The 19,870-nt window shown below is 40.8% G+C and overlaps 1 protein-coding gene across 1 annotated transcript in view; it reads left to right on the top strand.

Moving 5' to 3' along the window:
* Positions 1-19,870, top strand: part of LOC120532897 (interferon alpha-inducible protein 27-like protein 2A) — a 56,362-nt gene that overhangs the window by 23,325 nt on the left and 13,167 nt on the right. The window contains exon 2 of the mRNA XM_039759373.1: positions 5,620-5,725. Coding sequence (XP_039615307.1) covers positions 5,650-5,725 — 76 coding nt within the window. The 5' untranslated portion in view covers positions 5,620-5,649. The remainder of the gene's footprint in view (positions 1-5,619; positions 5,726-19,870) is intronic.

Raw genomic sequence — 19,870 nt, 5'->3', positions numbered from 1 at the left:
GGAAAGAGATCTGTATCTTCTGTGATGCATCAACTAAAGTAATTGGGGCAGTAGCTTACCTTAAAGTCACAGACGCCAAAGGAAAGGCTGAAGTTGGTTTCATCTTTGGTAAGGAAAACTAGCTCCAAAACCAGAACTTACCATTCCAAGGCTAGAGCTCTGTGCAGCCATCTTTGCAGTAGAGATTGCAAAGATGATTTCTGAATAACTGGACACGAACCTGGATGACACAAGGTTTTTCACGGACAGCAAAGTGGTGCTTGACTATATATTTAATGAAACCAGAAGGTTCTATGTTTATTTCCACAACCGAATCCACTGTATTAAGCACTCATCTCAACCAAGTCAGAGGAATTATATTCCCACCCATCTAAACCCAGCTGATCACGCAACAAGAGCACTTCCAGCAAATCAGCTTGCTTGTTCTTCATGGTTAACTGGACCTGCTTTCTTGGGTGACGCAAGACAAAATCAGTTACAGACAGAAGTATTTGACCTCATTGATCCTGCATTTGATGTGGGGATACGTCCAGAGGTAACTGCGTATGTCTCACAAACGCCATACAACCAGCTTGGCAGTGCATGTTTTGAGCGGTTTTCAAGCTGGAAATCACTTTGTATGGCTATTGTTCACCTCTCACACATCGCTCATATCTTCAAACTAGCAACAAAGAATAACGCTTGTCATGGCTGGCATGTCTGCAACAAACTCTTTACCAAGGAACAGTTTAAGCAAGCCAAAGCTTGTATCCTAATTAGTGTTCAAACTGAGGCCTATGCAGAAGAAATTAATTATGCACGGTCAGGAAAAGAAATTTGCAAACAAAGCTAACTAATTAGACTTTGTCCGTTTGTTGACTCACAAGGTCTACTTTGGGTTGGAGGCAGGTTGACTAAGGCACATCTCCCATCAGATGAAATACACCCAGTAATTATACCTGGTAAGCACCATGTTGTCAGACTGCTGATGAGACACAATCATTAACAAGTGCAGCATCAAGGCAGACATTTTACTGAAAGGACTGTAAGAGCAGCTGGTTTCTGATTTGTCGGGGGAAAGTGAGCCATCAGCAGCGCAATTCACAATTGTATGACCTGTCGTAAGCTAAGAGGAAAAAGGGAAGAACAAAGGATGGCAAATTTGCCCATAGATTGCCTAAGCACGGATCCTCCTTTCACTAATGTGGGATTTAGCTGTATTTGGTCCATGTACCATAGCCACAAGAAAAACACATGGTGGATACCTAAATAGCAAACATTAGGCAGTAATATATACTTGCCTGTGCACACGAGCAATACACATTGAGGTAATTGAATCAATGAACACTTCCAGTTTTATTAATGCTCTCAGGCGATTCTTTGCAATAAGAGGACCAAGGAAGATCACACATGAAGTTTTGGTTACATTTATGGCTGAGATTACTGCTATAATCAATTCTAGGCCACTCGTTCCAGTGTCTACAGATCCAGATCAACCACTTATTCTTACTCCAGCTATGCTTCTGACTCAAAAAGTTGGGGTTTCTTCAGCAACTCAGCAGATCTTAGCTAATATCTTTTAGCAACGATGGAGACGGGAATACATCCATAACCTTCAGACTCATCACAAATGGAAATATGAGAAACCAAACCTAAAAGAAGGAGATGTGGTGATGATGAAAGATAATAAAGTTAACAGGTATGAATGGCCTGTTGGGTTAATCATGAGAACATTTTCCAGTGAAGATGGAAAATTAAGGAAGTTCGAAGTGAAGATTGTCAAAGACGATGTATGCAAGTTTTTCCTGCGACCAGTCTCTGAGGTCATTCTTCTAGTATCTGGGGACACAGCCCTATTTTACAGGGTTGATCCCATTTGTTAAGTTTGTGTTAGTTTGACATCTTACAGACGCCAGACGGGGAGTGTCCTGTCTTCCATTAAAATGTGTTCTATATCCTAACTACAGGGTCATGGGGGTCTGCTGGAGCCAATCCCAGCCAACACAGGGCGCAAGGTAGGAAATAACCCCCTGGGTGTTTGTTGAAGGAGTGTATAGCTTGCTGCATAACTATATATGCAAATGCGTGGTGAGGGCAGAAGATATATGTATATATATGTATATACTGTATGTCACACGCCTTTGTCACACAAGCACACCTTTATTTCCTTTTCTGCAATAATACACAGTGCACCAGTCACCACAGTACTCAGTCCCTTCTTTCTTTTCCCTAGCTGGCTCCAATCTTTCTCCCAGCAAGCTCAGTCTTCCTTCCACCCGACTCCGGCTCGCTGGGTTGTTTTAGCTGTCTCTTTTTATAGAGGACCCGGAAGTGCTCCAGCTATTCTGTGATCAGCTTCCGGCTGCACTTCCAGGTGAGATGGCAGCGCTGCACAGGAGGGCTCAGCTGTTCTCCACACACCCCCTGGCGGTGTCCATGAGCCACAGCAGGGTTGAGCTTCTCTGCTCTGTGGCAGTGTAGCCAGCCAGGAAGACTGGCCTCTGTTGTCCCGGGGGAAGTATTCTACTGTATATACAATATATAGAATAGAAGTGATGATACAATAGAGAGAAGCCACAAGGAGCATAAAGATTCAAATGAGGTAAATGGTGTTGCAGTAACTCCTAGCTTTCATAATTCATGTAATGATACTGGCTTCACAAAGTGTTTCTTCATTGTTTTATTGCTATTGATATGCTGTGTGCCTCCTGTAATTTTTAAATGTCTTAGGTAATGGATAACCAAAGATGTGAGAAAGGACTCACACCCAACAGCATCTGCTGGACCTGTGCCCTTTGTCTCCCATAGTCACAGAGCTAATTCACGGGCTACCAAAGGAGCTACCACGTAAAGAGAACAAGTACCCACCTGGCTTTAAGATGAAACAATGGGCTACACAGTTGCATTGGATGTATTTGCAATTGTGCAGGTGGCACAGAAGCAGAAGTGAAAGCAATGATAAGAAATGAAGTGAACTTGCCATTGAATGAAGAATGATGCAAATCTCTAGATATTACAATTAAAACACATGTTTGAAACCTGAATGTTGAGATGCTCACGGTGGGCTTATGACCTTATTATATACTCATACCAAAAGAGTTTTCATTGCAGTTTACAACCCTCCCACCCACTTCAGCCGATGTGGCAATCTCAACAGACAGTATATTCTCTAATAAGCAAACTCACTACTGACCATCACATTTTCTAAAAAGTTTAACCATGTTTCACTTTCCTCCACCATCAGTTTTTACCAGTTTATGAATTGTACAACAAGGGAAAACAGGATGCTTGACTTAATGTTAAAGCAATATATTTTGGTTTGCCACCTTTAGGTAGATCTGACCATAATTTGGTACAGCTCACACCTGTATACAAACCCATTGCCCAGAGGCTGCCAGCCACCACTAGGACAGTGCAGGAATAGACAGTGAATGCTGAGGAGGCTCTGAAGGGTGCATTCCAGAACATTGACTAGGATATGCTTTGTGAATCACATGACAGACAACATCAAGTTTTGTGTGGATAACACAGTTCCCACAAAGGCATTGCACAGTTTTCCCAACAACAAGCCATAGATCACAAAAGAACTGAAATCCTTACCGAATAAAAAGAAGAGAGCCTTCAGGTCTGGAGATAAGAATGATATCAAGCAAATGTAGTCAGAAATTAGGAAGGAGATCTATGGGGGAAAGCCTACTACAGAGACAGACTTGAGCATACGTCACAGTAGAACAATATCAGTATAGAACTTTATGAGGACTATCACTGGTTACAAACAGGCAATAAAACATGCAGAGGAAGGGAACAAGAACAGAGCTAATAAACTGAACCAATTGTACAACACATCTAGCTCATTCTTGTTAGTACAGCCCTGACCCAGTACTGCTAGTCTCTATGTGCAAGCTGAGGAGGTTCTGGAATCCCTACTGTCACCTGCACCCTGCACAACCTTCCTCTACAATGACATCACTACTGTGGTCTCCACTCCACTTCCTAGACTATGTGTCTGTGTGGATCATGTGAGGGGAGAGCTCAGAAAACTTTGCATGAACATGGCTGCTCCAGAGTGCTGCAAACATGTGCCAGCCAGCTCTGTGGAGTCCTTCAGTGCCTGTTCTCCCTTTTGTTGAGTTTGTAGAAGGTTATCCAGCTTTGAAAACATTCTGCGTGGTCCCAGTGCCAAAGAAAGGACATTCCAGTGATCCCTTGAACTTCAGACCAATTGATCTTAATTCATACATCATGAAGACCTTTGAGAGGCTGGCCCTAAAACAACTATGACTCTTGATTTCAGGACATCTAGATCCTCAGCATTTTGCCTATCAGATAAAGATATGTGTGGAAGATGCTGTGATCTACATGCTCCAAAGGGCCTACTCCCACTTGGACAAAGCTGGCACCACAGTCAGGATAATGTTCTTTAAATTTTCCAGTGTTTTTAACACCATTTTGCCTCATCCACTGGAGAAAATGCTCAAGGCTTTGCATCTTGATGACCACACAATCTACTGAATCATGGACTACCTGACTAACAGACAGCATTTTGTGAGGCTCAGGGATTGTGTGTCAGAAATAGTGATGTGTAATAATGGAGCACCTCAGGGAACTGTCCTGTTTCTCTTCCTGATTTCCCTCTACACAATGGATTTTCAGTATAATATCACTGCTTGCCAACTACAGGAACTTCTATATGAACTCCTCCACAATAGGCTGCGTTAATAATGGAGACAAATCAGAGTACAGGAATGTTGTGGAGGAATTTGTCTTGTGGTACATTAACAAGAACCTGCAACTCAACATCAGCAAGACAAAAGAGCTGGTAGTGGACTTCCGGCATGCCAAAGAGCCATTAAGACCAGTTACTGTACAAAGGGAGGACGTGGAAGTGGTACCTGTGGGTTCATATACACAACAAACTGGACTGGTCTAACAATAAATACAGTGACTATCTATGAGAAGGGCTAGAGAAAACAGTACTCTCTAGGGCTTTTCATGTATGCAGCAAGTTGCTGGAAATGTTGTCTTAGTCAGCATTACCTAGTGTATTGTTCTATGCTGCAATCTCCTGGGGAAACAAAGGATCCACAATGCCTCAACAAATGTATCAGGAAAGCTGTTCCATCACAGAGCTAACCCTGAACAAATGGGAAACTGTTGTGGAAAAGAGGATGATGGCAAAATAGAATGCCATCATGAAAAATTCTCTCCATCCCCTCTAGGAGCCAAAATCCTACTTCACCACAGTGTGCTAAGAGGCGCCTCTGTGGAGCTTTTCTCCCTGCTGCTACCAGGCAATTCAATGGTTCCTCCCAAAGCCCTAAGCGAAATCTAAATTCTCATACTCTTTAAGTTAATTTTGCAATTTCTAGCAATGTACATTATTTATTGATTGATTGATGAATCCATTGATTGTGGTATTTGTTCTATGAATCTGTATTCTTGTTTTTATGTTTCTGTTGCTGTACGCATCTAAATTTCCCCTTGGAATTAATAAACTTTATCTAATCTAATCTTTTCCCAAATATAATGGCATTCATTTCTTGTTAGATTAATTCAGATGATCAGACTGGCCAGGTTGCCTCTTTAGGTGTATTTAAGAGCTCCATGTTTATGCTTCCTTCATATTTTCCTTTGTTACAGTGGTAACAGAACATTCACCAGGTAACACAGATGAAAACTTGTGCATTAAAGATGTATCAGAAGACTATTGCTATTTTCTTCATAATTTTGATTAGCACTTTCCAAGGTAAGATATTAATCATTACATTTAGTTTTGAATGTGTTTAACTACTAAATTCCATATTCATAAGCCTAAAAATATAGAAAATATTGATCATAATGGTGGGAGAGGGCAGCTGAAATGGAATAGGAACAGATTTTTAAAGCATGAAGCTTCTGAATGTATTTAATGAAGTAAAAATATTTTATATTTGTCTCACATATATAATGTACTAAAATACCCAACAGAGTTTGGCTGCTTAAAACGAAGCCTATTTAGCTTGTGTGCCAATCAATACTAATTACTGTCAATTTACTAGCAATACTTTGGTGTACAATTCACTCAAGATATGGTGCTACTGTGAACATCTTAAAGGCAGAGGTGCTATGTCCAGCAGCTCTCAAGTATGATAATATGCTTCAATCTTCTTCAACGTATACCGTGTTCTGTCTATGGAAGTCAGAAGGTGTTATATTAATTATAATGGTTATAAGCTTTTTTTTCCTATGTCAGGGCTGGCATATTTCCATAACCTCCCAAATATCTTTGCAAGGTTCATAAGTTTGCCCAGTATTTGGAATTCTAATCAGATTTAACTACATGGAGCATGGGAGCATGAATTTAACTACCTTTAAAGAAAATTAATCTTAAGACCTTCCTCTTGTGTAGCATGTTGTGATGGAAATGGGTCAGCACGTGGAAGTGAAGAGAACGAATTCTCACATGCACCTGAGGATACACCCATCACCAATGCAGTTACATACTGTGATAAGAATGAGACTTCAGACATCATAAAGGTTTGGGGCAGCCACCCGTATATCATTTTCCAGCTGCAAAAGTTTTGTAATATTTGAACAGAGATGTTCTCAAGACAAAGCCCAAAACAGAACTGAATATTTTGAGGTAAGATGGCGGTTTTAAGAACTGGGGAAGGAAATGATGTCATCAGAGGTGCCGGAAGTGGCATCATCAGAGGCACCGGAGCCAGAAGTGACATCATCAGAGGTGCCGGAAAAAGGTGAGATTTCCCAGGAATTGTCTACAAGAAACTGAGAGAGACAGTCAGCACACTCTGCCACCCCCTTGTCTGGTGTAGTATTACAGTTCCCTAGGCCCTTTAGCTGTCTCCTAAACGCACGTGTGTGACAATACATTGTATGAAGTTTAGGAAAAGTTTCCTTATAAGACCTGTATATGTTGGCACCCAGTTGAAAGGCTTACATAACTTATTTATCAGCATTGGTTTTGCTAGTGGAAGTTCATGCTACAGACTATTGGTTGAAGCATTCATATCAGTGAGGAGGAAGGCCAAGAGTGTCAAAACTAGAAAGGAATTTGACTAAGAAAGAAGACAATTTACAACTCTCATCAGGTCAAATTTTTTCTTTGAAAATCTGTTTTCCATTTCTTCAATAACTCTGTTCAGAATGTTCAGACGGGATTTCTTCAAAGACTGGCTGGGAGTACTTAAAGAATCCGAGTCAGTCTGACCAAAAGTGGATAGAACAATGCTGTCTTTAAGCAGGTTGGTCATGGTTCTCTTTGTCTTTGCAGCAGGGCAGGTATCTGTTGATATTTCAAAATCATCCTGTGAACCATCTCTAGAGAAGCACTGATGACCTCCCCAGTATGACAGACACCAGTAGTGTGGGCTCGCAACATGGAATTTACCAGCTTCAAGACACTAAGAATTCTTTCAAGGAAATTTCCAACCTTAAAAACATGATGCTTCCTCAACTGTACCAGAAGCCCTGCTGCTTCTGTGAAAATAGCCATCATAGTGCCAACTGTCTTCAGAAACCTCAGAAAACATGTTCAGGATAGCTTCCTGATTCTCAACAAGGCATTGTGTCACATCATAATGACCTGTCCACCAGATTTCCAGTAACCTTTAAAGCGAGGGGGATTAGTTCCGGGCTAAATAATAATGAAGATAAAAGAATGGATTGACCCAGAGTGGTAAAAGAAAGGTTTTGCACATGGCTCCTTCTGAACTGCACGAAGCACTGCTAAGTGCAGTTGATAGTTAATAGTGCACATCTGGAATGTGTCGACCCTCTACTGTGTGCAATCGTGCCCATGGGGAGTTAATGAGGTAGTTGGAGAAGAGTCGCAGCTGCACATGTCGGTGCGATCGCTCTCAATTGCTTCATTGGCTTCCTGCAGCATGTGATTAAGGCGCTGCGCCCACGGAGACTTGAATGTATATATACAGGTCAGCACAAGGAAAGGAATCAAAGACAAGAGGAATCAAATCAAGGAAAAAAAAAGATCGAAACAAAAGGAGGTTAAAGAACGTGAAAGGCAGGCTTGGGAATGATGATTCAGTAAGTCAGGTACACTTCCTAGGCTTCCGAGGTGTGACCAAGTGAGTGCAAAGGAAGAAGGGAGGAGAGCCAACCTCGGACGGTCTGGCTGCAATGTATGGATGCAGTCAAGATGGAGTCGCCATAAAGGAGCTTGTGGCTGCTGAGTCTCTGCCAGCTACGCAAGCAATGGATGAGCTGGGGAGAGTGAGAAGGAGGTGGACTGAGATCAGAAGGAGTTAGCCTGCATTTTTAACCTCAGATTTTTAACGGATTTATTTATTGATTTTTTTATCCCAACTTTTCACTGGATTTTTATTTATTTATATATGTACTGTTTTTTAGAACCCTGCACAATTGACACTTTTGTTGGTTTTACTTGTGTTTTGACTGGTTTTTAATAAAAGCCCTTGAGCACTTTTTCCACCATCCTCTGGCTTCATCAGAGAACTGTCCTCATTTGTTAGCCCATCTCAGTCATAACTATCGACAGAGTTGGTTCAGCAGACTCCCATGTGGGAAGAGGGAGTCTGTAGGGGACCGACATCATCACACCTACCTACCCTGTTCCCTCTCATGACTGATGCCCCTTCATAACATTCGCTGATTATATTATCAGGACTGTAACCCGCAGTGGACAGGTGTCTGATTATTTCTGCAACCATATATTCAGCATCTAGCCAAGTCAAGTCCAGCAAACCAATTAAATGTTCCTCTGGAACAGAGCTGCAAACAAACCGTATCACTACTGGTAGATTCTCTATGTTACATCTACCTTGAGTTCCGTCACTTTTGATGCAGAATCCAAGAACGTCTGCCTTTACAGATTTCTTTTTCACTTCATGCAAAACTAAACTGGCAAGTGTGTCAATAATCTCATTTTGTATGTTTTTGATGTGTATTTTAAGTTTTGAGCAATGCTTTTTTGCTCTTTCAGCAAGTTTGGAATTCAGCAAGTTCCAGACAATATATATTCAAACAAACTAATGAAAAGGCCAACAGAGATGTCTTCATCATTGCTTGTGTGACACTAAGTGGATTCAATGCTCCCACAAAAAGAAGGCTCATTCACCCAGAGAGGCTGCACTACTTCTCCTATGCTTTTAATGTAGTATCAACATTTGTTTGGACTGTGTTTCTCGATACAGTTTCACAACATACTGCAGCTTCATCAGTTTTTTCTCTGTATTTCATTTCTGCCCATTTCTTTGCTGCATTTAAATGCCATTAATTAGATGTGTGCTTTTAGAATCCCCTTTCCTTTCCCAGTGCGGCTTTACAATTATTATTTCCTGTCTTGATGAACACCACATCTCTCTTAGTTGCGCCAACAAATACTTTCTGACAGGGGAAACAAAACATGCATGTAGCTGGGCTGAGTATACCAACCATGGCTCTGATTGGTACCAACATGAGACGTCTGACCAAACATTCATTTAGTATGGTTGGGATAGTTTGCTATTATTCACATCACTTAGATAGTTTTCAGCCACAAGAACTACACCACTACCTGCAATGTGCTGGTGTGAAATGGGTAGGGAATGGGTAACATTACTGCTAGAACTGTTTGCTTGATCTTAAGGTGTTGGGCCTGAAGCCTGGATTTTAGAGCTAATAGTATCAGTGCTGAAATTGCTGGCAACAAGCTTTGATTTGGGAACCAAAAATCCCTGCATGGTGTTTATGGATTCTGTAAGGGACGCCCAGCATGGACTCTAACCAAGAAAATTTTGTCTAAACTGGGCACTAATATCAACTTGTGTTAAATGTGTAATTTTAAATACTTAAAATATTAAATAGCGTTCTAGTGAGCTATCCAGCTAACAATAATGTTAAAGTTAATGTTCTTATTCAACCCAACACTAAAACAAATTACAGCAGGGTTTCTCAAAGTCAGTCCTGGGGGCCCTCTGCGGCTTCATTTTTTCTTCCAACCAGATTCATAACCAGTGACAAAAACTGATAACACTGATCTCATTAGCTGTATTTTTTCCTATTCTCTGATTCTACATTCAGAAAAGCACCGCAGCATGATTTTTACATTTATAAGAAACTTAGAAATATTTCATTTTTTGCTATGGATTTAAATGCTTAACTTTGTTTTCATTATATTTTGCCCTTTTTCTGCGCAGTTTGCTCCCTTCATTGAATTTTAATAATGACAATTAAAAATGAGCAGAGCAGACACCCAGGCAGACAACACTGAATTGCGTCAGACCCACAAAGTAGTAAATAATGGATTAATTAAACAATTAGAACATTTAGAAAAGCAGAATGACAATCAAGATGAAAATATTGTTACAAAGAAAAAAAAAATTCTCATATTACTGCTTAGTACATTTATATATATATATATATATATATATATATATATATATATATATATATATATATATATATATATATATATATATATATATATTTACCAAACTTAGTTTTCTAATTTCTATATTGTTCCCAAAACAGTGAATCTGGGAAATAACAGTTCACTTAATTAGCCCAGGAGTCCAATCAAAAACAGAAGCTGGGTGGAAAAACAACCTGCAGCCACAGTGAGTGTCCAGGACCAAGTCTGAGAACCCCTGAACTACAGCAATAACATATATTTTAACAAAAAAAAAGCTTTATTAAGAATGCACGGATATTCTCCTCCAAATTACAGGAGCCCACAAATCCTCAAAATGAAATTGGAGTGTCACGACAGCACTGTTATTTTTACTGTTCAGTCAGAAAATTAGAAAATTAGGAAATTGTGACAAGAGTAGAGGAAAAAAATTGTGGCTGGCATTTTCAAATGGTGCTGAATATAATTGACCAATTGGGTGGGCAGAGCATAAATTTTGGTTGGCATTACCCAACGCTGCCCCTTTCTAGATCCAGCCATGACACTTTCTCCTAGGACAGTTAATGTTATGTTTGTTTCGCAAACATACAATACATGGAATGACCCAAATATAACGAAAATCATGACGAGTCTCTTAATTAGAAAATAGTGAGCAAAAAGCAAAACTAAGTAAAAACAGTAGTGATGATGACGTGCTTAGCCTGCATACAAGCCTAGCACACACCCTCTGCTCTAAGATCAACAATTTTGACATCTGCAACCTCCATCTTCCATTACTGTTATTCATTGGGAATGAGTATGTCTGCTCTAATAGCAAAGTTTTACAGGAAAGACCACAAAAGCAAAATGCAGCTCCACATGGCTGAGGATTTATGAAGACAGCAAAAGCATATTTTCCCTTTAGCAATGTCAATTGTATGCCCATACCTTGAATTCCTTAAGGCTGCGGGTTTGCTGATTGTTCTTTGGCCACATGTGAGAGTTGACTAAACTTGTCAGTAGATATGCACAGTAGATATGCACAAAGGGGATACCCACCTTCCCCAGGTAGTCCTTCACCTCCAGGTTCACTGTTTCTTATGTTTAGGCAGATCTGATTGGCTTAGATGAAGGCATCGTGAATACTCTCTGGTGTTTTTGACAGAATGTCTATGAAAAGTGATTGCAAAACACCTGTAGTTTTAATGTAGAGAGCTTTTACGGCAGGTGCAACTAGGCTGAAAGCCTGAATGAGTATTCGTTAAAACCCATTGAAGTCTTGGGTTTTTAAGGTGGTGCTCAGAAACACAGGCACATAATTAAGCTGATGTTCCTATGGGTGGATTTTATTTATTTGAGCCATACTAATGTCTATCTACCTAAATGTGAAATGTGAAAAACATAGAAATAGTAACTTACAAAAAGGCAGTTTACATTTTTAAATGAACTCATCTTTAAAATACAATCACACAAATGCATTAATGCATTTCATCATGAAAATGATATCATCTTTAGCAGGAGGTGAATTTAATGTGTTCTGTGTCTGTCACCATGGTTGATGCAAGAAGTAGCCAGATTAAGAAGCACTTGGTGATTAATGAGTGGGTTGGGGAGTCCAAAGATTCCAAAGGATTTAACATGCTTCCTTAGTTATGATGGGTTCTGAGAAACACTTGTAAATTAACAGTGTGGTATATGGCCGGCCAGTCATCCCGCCCAATACCCCCAGGCTGCCAGAGGGAGCACTTCCTGCAGCATGGAGGTGCCCCGAATTCCAGCAGGGCATCATGGACAGTGGAGTTTTCCTATACAGCCCTGCTGGATACCCTGGGAGCCTTAAGAGGACGCTACAGAGAGGCTCAAGGATTGTTTTCATTACAACCCGTAACACTGGTAATACTTCTGGGTCAGATAAAAACTCTTTTTCTTCAACCCGGAAGTACGTCGTTTCTTCTGTCCCCGTGACTGTGACACACTTCTGGGTTGAAGAAAAGAATCTGATCTGATCTGATCCGGAAGTGTTACCAGTCACATGGTTTGAGCGAGAGAAACATTTCCGGGTCAAGGACTTTCAAAGGACAATGGAAAATCCCAGCATTGAGCTGAGTTGGGAGGAAGGGAACAACGCGTCTGGGAGAGGAGGATTAATTATTGTTATTGTTTATTGTATTGATTTATGAGTATAGTGGAGTGAAGGGTTCTTTGTGCACTGTATTGTCCAAATAAAAATAATTATTGGACTTTTACCTGGGGTCTGGTGTCTGATCTGAGGGTTCAAGGGGACACTACCTTTAAGGAAAATTAATCATAAAACCTTCCTCTCGTGTAGCATGTTGCGATGGAAATGGGTCAGCATGTGAAAGCATAGAGAATGAACTCTCACATGCTCACTGTTATTGTGTTTAGACAGACTAAGTACATTGTTTCTTCTGCCCCCATGAGTGTGATGCACTTCCGGTTTGAAGAAAAGGAGTTTTTATCTGACCCAGAAGTGTTAACTTTCACATGGACAGAGCGAGAGAAACTCTTCCAGGTCAAGGACTTTAAAAAGGATTGTGGGAGATCCCAGGGTTGAGCTGAGTCGGGTGGCAGAGGGACAACGCGTCTGGGAGTGGAGGATTGATTATTGTGGATTTATTGCATAATTTATGAGTATAGCGGAGTGGAGGGTGCTTTGTGCACATTATTACTTTAATAAAGTCAATTATTGGACTTTTACCTGGTGTCTGGCGTCTTGTCTGAGGGTTTAAGGGAACGACAGCGTCCCCAATCTGTCACAACGTTCATTCTTAAAATGAGGTTTATGATGTTCTTAGTATTATTGTCCTTTTGGGAAATAACCCTACAGATTAGTCTACAGGGTAGTTTATTGTCAGGAGGCAAGAGAGAGGCAAACGTTCCTCTGGCTGTGGGAAGGGAGATGAGAGTGGTGCAGGTGGTGAAGAATACAAATTTATGTTGTAATAATTAAAGATGAAAAAATGTAATAGACAACCTACCTGATTGAAATGAATGAGTGTCCTGTTCAGGTAGTTCCAGATGACTACGAATTATTTATTTAATTGTTTATATTGTAATTTTGTAATTTCTTATATCATCTTTGCTTTTATCCTTTGTTTTTATAATAAATATGACACCTTGTGTATTTCTTTTGTTATCTGCATATTATTTGGGTTCAGGGATAGTTGAGAATCACTCCCTATGGTCAAAATAGCTTCTAATCCATTTATAAGTTGCAACTAAAGTCAAAACTTTGGATGGACCAACTTTTTCTAATGTACTAGGGGGTTTTTCTAACTTTGCTTGCCAACAAACTCCCGGCCTGCGCTATGCGTCAGCAACTAAGCGTCTCTGCCACTCGTGTTGTGAAGAGGGGGGCTGAACACACCCCAAGGAGACATGGTCGCTCCTCCGATACCCCCTCTTAAACGGTGATACAATGGGAATCAAAAACAGTTTTTTTTACCTCCTCTTTGCTCGATCAGCTGGTGACTTGCTACTGCTGCCGTGCTGTGTGATATGCATCTCGTGTGGTGCTTCGAACATTTAAAAGCCTGTACAGCAGCTTCCTACTGCTTGTGTTTTATTTCCAGCCCCGGGCGTGGTTAAGTCTTTTGGCGCAAAGTCCTGTCTCGTGAGATGTGAGTTCTGGATATTTTTTAGTTTATAATTTAAAAATGGAATAACAATCTGAAAATCTACCAACATCACATTAAAGTCCGATAAATTCTGAAAAACAGTTGGTTTTAAAATAAGGCCGATTTAAAGTGTGACAAAAAACATGACATAAAATCATTGCTCAAAATAATTGCGCTTCTAGGCTTAGGATTTTATATTGTCACACACGTGTGCATAGGAGGCAGCTGAAGGGCTTAGAGATGACTGATAATACATCTGCCCGGGGGGGGTGGGATACACTGACGCTCTTTCTATGTTCCCTGCAGGCCTTTCCCGGGAAATCCCACGAGGAGCCACCACCTCTACTCGGGACACATCACTTCCGGTCCCGTGCCCGAGGACAACATCACTTCCGGCGCCAGCCCCGAGGACAACATCACTTCCCCCCAAACGTCCTATAAAGCCTCACACCTTTTCCCTGGGAGGCAGTTCTGTTTTGAACTCTGTCGTGTAAACTTGACTTAAACATGAATCGTTTGCTTTTGCCACCAGGATACCGAATTAAATGGGTGGCTGCCCCAACCCTTGTCATGTCTCTTGTCTCTTCTTCTCACAATATATATAGAGTAGATATATCTCTTTATTCTGATAGGTATACAAACACAACTTTCAATCCTGCTAATAGATACTAAAAATACAAAAACGATTTTAAATGAAAACCTCCCAATGTTTTTTTACTCATTTTACTGGGCAGTTCAGGAAATGGAATTAAGTTTCATTTCTTGTGAAATCTGTTAATATATTCAATATTTTAATTGCAGTTTAAACAAATAAACATTGCAATAATACAAAAGACAAGAGAGCTATCAAAGTAAATTTTTCAATCCATCCTACACTTAGTATGGTGATATAAACTTTATATTTTTTATCTGAATGTTGTGCTTATTGAACTTTCAAAAATTTGTTGACAGGGAAACAAAGTTAAGTTTCATTTTTCAAAAAATGTATTTGCACATTCTACATTCCTTTCACACACACCTATGAAGAAATATGTCTGTCTCTTTTGTAAGGTAATCCAATCTGAATATTATCCTTAATGGACTGTCACAAGTTTTTTGACAGGGAAACAGAGTTAAGTTTCATTTTTCATGAAACTCATTTGCGCAGTCTACATTCCTTTTCAACATTATTACCTATGAAGAAAGATGTCTGTCCATTTTGTAAGGTAAGCCTTGCAGGAAAAACCTTTCAGGTCCTGAATATTTTCTTCCTTTCTCTCTACTGTAATTTGCTTTATTTAAAATAACAGTTGGAGCAAATAAATAGTATAGAGATATTTGCATAAAAAGGAAAAGGGTGTTAACAGTAAAATGTATAAACGTCTGTGAAGATTCTCAGTCATCCAGGTGAAGTTATCTGGTAGTAGAGTCATGGCAACTGGACTTCTTCCTTGTTAGGTAGATATGTTTCACTGCTCATCCAAGCAGCTTCTTCAGTTTGAAGAATGTTGTTAGAGAGACCAATTGTATCCTCCGGGTTAGTTTCACTTCACACCTACCCTGAATAGGCTCGTTGAGTAAAACAAATGAAGGGGGAGGAGTGGGTAGATGTAACCGTCACACCTTTTAACAGCCCCTCCTACCCCCATAGAGTGGGTCGTTAAGAGTGGTCCACCTGGTGGAGGTGTGAATTGGGCCTGATTTTCCTGGGGATGGATGAAAGGACAGGTATTCTTTGACGTCATTTCTCCCCACCACTGTTGCATTAACAACTGTAAGGAGGAGACTGGAAGAAGGCGGCACCCTCACCACCAGGAACAACCTTAACTCGGATCAAATCTGCTTGGTCTTGGATCTGTGTTTGAACACCACTTTCTTCTCGTACAGAGATGACTTTTACAGACAGAAACATGGCTGTGCCATGGGTTCCCCTGTGTCACCCATCGTAGCCAACTTGTACATGGAAGAAATGGAGGAGAAAGCACTCAACTCTTTCTAAGGGACAACACCAACCCACTGGTTCAGATATGTTGATGACACCTAGGTAAAGATCAAGATCCGGGAAGTACAGACCACATTAACTCAGTGGACACCAACATACAATTCACCAGGTAGACTCCAAAAATAGCCAGCTGGCTTTCCTGGATTGTGCAGTCATCACTGGGACTGAAGGAAAGCTAGAAATAGAAATCTACAGAAAATCCACCCACAATGGCCAGTATCTTTTGTTTGACTCACATCACCCACTACAACACAAACTAGGAGTTATCAGGACTCTACACTACAGAGCAGAGAACATCCCCACTTCCACAGACGCTAAGAAGAAGGAAAACAGGCATCTGAAGACAGCTCTTAAGACCTGTGGATATCCCAAGTGGCTGGTGTGTCCGAAAAGTTAAAAAGGATTTTTGGAAAACACCACATACCTGTCCACTTCAAACCCACTAACACACTGAGACAGAGAATCGTCCACCCCAAAGACCGGATACTGAAACAGAAGAAGAGCAATTTAATATATGCCATTCAATGCAGCAAAGTGTCCTGAACTGTACATTGGAGAGACCAAACAGCCATACACAGGAGGATGGCCCAGCACAGAAGGAGTAACACCTCAGGGCCCGAATCAGCTGTGTACCACCATTTGAAGGACAAACGACACTCATTTGAGATCATTAACATCCAGAAATTGGATAGAGAAGACAAGTGGTTTGAGAGAGGAGCGAGGGAAGCTTTGCATGTGCAAATCAACAACCCCTCACTCAACAGAGGTGGAGGCCTTAGGCATAACCTGTCTTCAATTTATCATGCTGCCCTTTCATCCATCCCCAGGAAAATCAGGCCCAATTCACACCTCCACCAGGTGGACCACTTTTAACGACCCACTCTATGGTCATTAAATAAGGAAATAAATCAAAGGTAACAGTGACTGACTGATTGACAAACTGTTTGGAGCAAAAACCTGCAGCCATAAGGGGCTCTGAGGACTGAACGTTGCGAACCACTGGTCTACTACCAGAGAATACTCAGTCAGGTCAGGTCAGGTTGGTGAGTGTGCACTGGTAGAGCATGTTGCCGCACCCACCACATGACAGAACAGCTTAGGCTTCTGGTTGGAAATCCCATGCGGTCAAGTGCCCCCTGAAAAACTACCATCTATCTGCCGTAGCCAGGTGTTGTGTAGGCATTCCCGTGGCCTAGTCCAGTCGCCCCGGTCCTCAACAATGAGGATCCAGTGAGCAGGATTTTATCCTTAATCAAAATATGAAGTAATGGCAGGGGAGTACATTGTTTAATGTTGGCAGGCAACACTCATGAAGCCCAGTTACTCACCTCATTATTGTAGTTGGGTCAGTTGGACAGTTTTGGGTGAGACAGATGTGCTCGATATATAATTTTGAGTTGAATAATTGTATGCTTTGCACATATGGAACTCGAGTGAATTCTCTGCATTACTACTTTCCACTCCTTTTCTGATACAGTGCATCTGGAAAGTATTTACAGCACATCACTTTTTCCATATTTTGTTATGTTACAGCCTTACTCTAAAATGGATTAAATTCATTTTTTTCCTCAGAAAATGACATAATGACAACGTGAAAAAAGTTTATTTGAGGTTTTTCCAAATTTATTAAAAATAAAAAAACTAAGAAAGCACATTGTACATAAGTATTCACGGCCTTTGCCATGAAGCTCAAAATTGAGCTCAGGTGCATCCTGTTTCCCCTGATCATCCTTGAGATGTTTCTGCAGCTTAATTGGAGTCCATCTGTGGTAAATTCAGTTGATTGGACATGATTTGGAAAGGCACACACCTGTCTATGTAAGGTCCCACAGTTGACAGTTCATGTCAGAGCACAAACCAAGCATGAAGTCAAAGGAATTGTCTGTAGACCTCCGAGATAGGATTGTCTCGAGGCACAAATCTGGGGAAGGTTACAGAAAAATTTCTGCTGCTTTGAAGGTCCCATTGAGCACAGTGGCCTCCATCATCCGTAAGTGGAAGAAGTTCAAAACCACCAGGACTTTTCCTAGAGCTGGTCGGCCATCTAAACTGAGCAATAAGGGGAGAAGGGCCTTAGTCAGGGAGGTGACCAAGAACCCGATGGTCACTCTGTCAGAGCTCCAGAGGTCCTCTGTGGAGAGAGGAGAACCTTCCAGAAGGACAACCATCTTTGCAGCAATCCACCAAAGGGGCCTGTATGGTAGAGTGGCCAGACGGAAGCCACTCCTTAGTAAAAGGCACATGGCAGCCTGCCTGGAGTTTGCCAAAAGGCACCTGAAGGACTCTCAGACCATGAGAAACAAAATTCTCTGGTCTGATGAGACAAAGATTGAACTCTTTGGTATGAATGCTAGGCGTCATGTTTGGAGGAAACCAGGCACTGCTCATCACCAGGCTAATACCATCCCTATAGCGAAGAATGGTGGGGGCAGCATCATGCTGTGGGGATGTTTTTCAGTGGCAGGAACTGGGAGACTCATCAGGATAAAGGGAAAGATGACTGCAGCAATGTACAGAGACATCCTGGATGAAAACCTGCTCCAGAACACTCTTGACCTTAGACTAGGGCGACGGTTCAGCAGGACAACGACCCTAAGCAAACAGCCAAGATATCAAAGGAGTGGCTTCAGGACAACTCTGTGAATGTCCTTGAGGGGCCAAGCCAGAGCCCAGACTTGAACCCGATTGAACATCTCTGGAGAGATCTTAAAATGGCTGTGCACCGATGCTGCCCATCCAACCTGATGGAGCTTGAGAGGTGCTGCAAAGAGGAATGGGCGAAACTGGCCAAGGATAGGTGTGCCAAGCTTGTGGCATCATATTCAAAAAGACTTGAGGCTGTAATTGCTGCCAAAGGTGCATCGACAAAGTATTGAGCAAAGGCTGTGAATACTTATGTACATGTGATTTCTCAGTTTTTTTATTTTTAATAAATTTGCAAAAACTTCAAGTAGACTTTTTTCACGTTGTCATTATGGGGTGTTGTGTGTAGAATTGTGAGGAAAAAAATGAATTTAATCCATTTTGGAATAAGGCTGTAATATAACAAAATGTGGAAAAAATTATGCACTGTGAATACTTTCCAGATGCACTGTATATTGATTAAGAGATCTTTTTCCCAGTGTCCTCTTGGATCTTTGAAAGGGAGGGACTGTAAAATAATTTTATATATTGCAGAGATGGTGTCTAAGTCTTTGAAATTGAGCAATATTTTTTCCAGCATGGACGAGGGTACAAGATGAGGAAAATTGTGCAGGTTCTGTTTAACAAAGTTCCTAATTTGAAGATAGTGAAAGAAATGTGTCGCTGGAAAGTTAAATTTGGAATGTAATTGTTCATAGGATGTAAAGATGTTGTTTATATAAAGATCTCTAAGCAATTTAATCCCAATTTTTTCCCAGATATTAAAAACTTCATATGATTGCGAGGGTTGAAAGAGGTGGCTCTCTTGCAGAGGTGCCACAGATAAAAGCTTCTCCATCTTAAAATGGTTTCAACATTGGTTCCATATTCTGAGTGAGTGAAGCACAATTGGGTTATTAGTATATTGGCGATAACTTGCATTTATTGGGGCACAAAGCAGGGAATATAAAGAAGTACTGCAGGATTTTACTTCTGTTGCGGATCAGGCCTGTGTATGTTCATCTATTTGTGTCCAGGTTTTTTATAGCTTGTATATTTGCTGCCCAGTAATAAAATTGAAAATTGGGTAGAGCCATGCCACCTTCTGCCTTTGTAAGGTCGCTCTTTGGATGCGTGGATGTTTTGAGTTCCAAATAAATGAGGTTATTGTTGAATCTAATTGCTTAAAAAATGATTTATTGATGTATATTGGGATATTTTGAAATAAAAAAAGAAGCTTAGGAAGAATATTCATCTTAACAACGTTAATTCTTCCACCTAGAGTGAGATGAAGGGTTGACC

Source organism: Polypterus senegalus, chromosome 7, assembly GCF_016835505.1.
Source record: "Polypterus senegalus isolate Bchr_013 chromosome 7, ASM1683550v1, whole genome shotgun sequence".
NCBI classification, from domain to species: domain Eukaryota; kingdom Metazoa; phylum Chordata; class Cladistia; order Polypteriformes; family Polypteridae; genus Polypterus; species Polypterus senegalus.
Note: the sequence above shows the minus strand (reverse complement) of the source record. Positions and strands in the feature narration are given on the sequence as shown.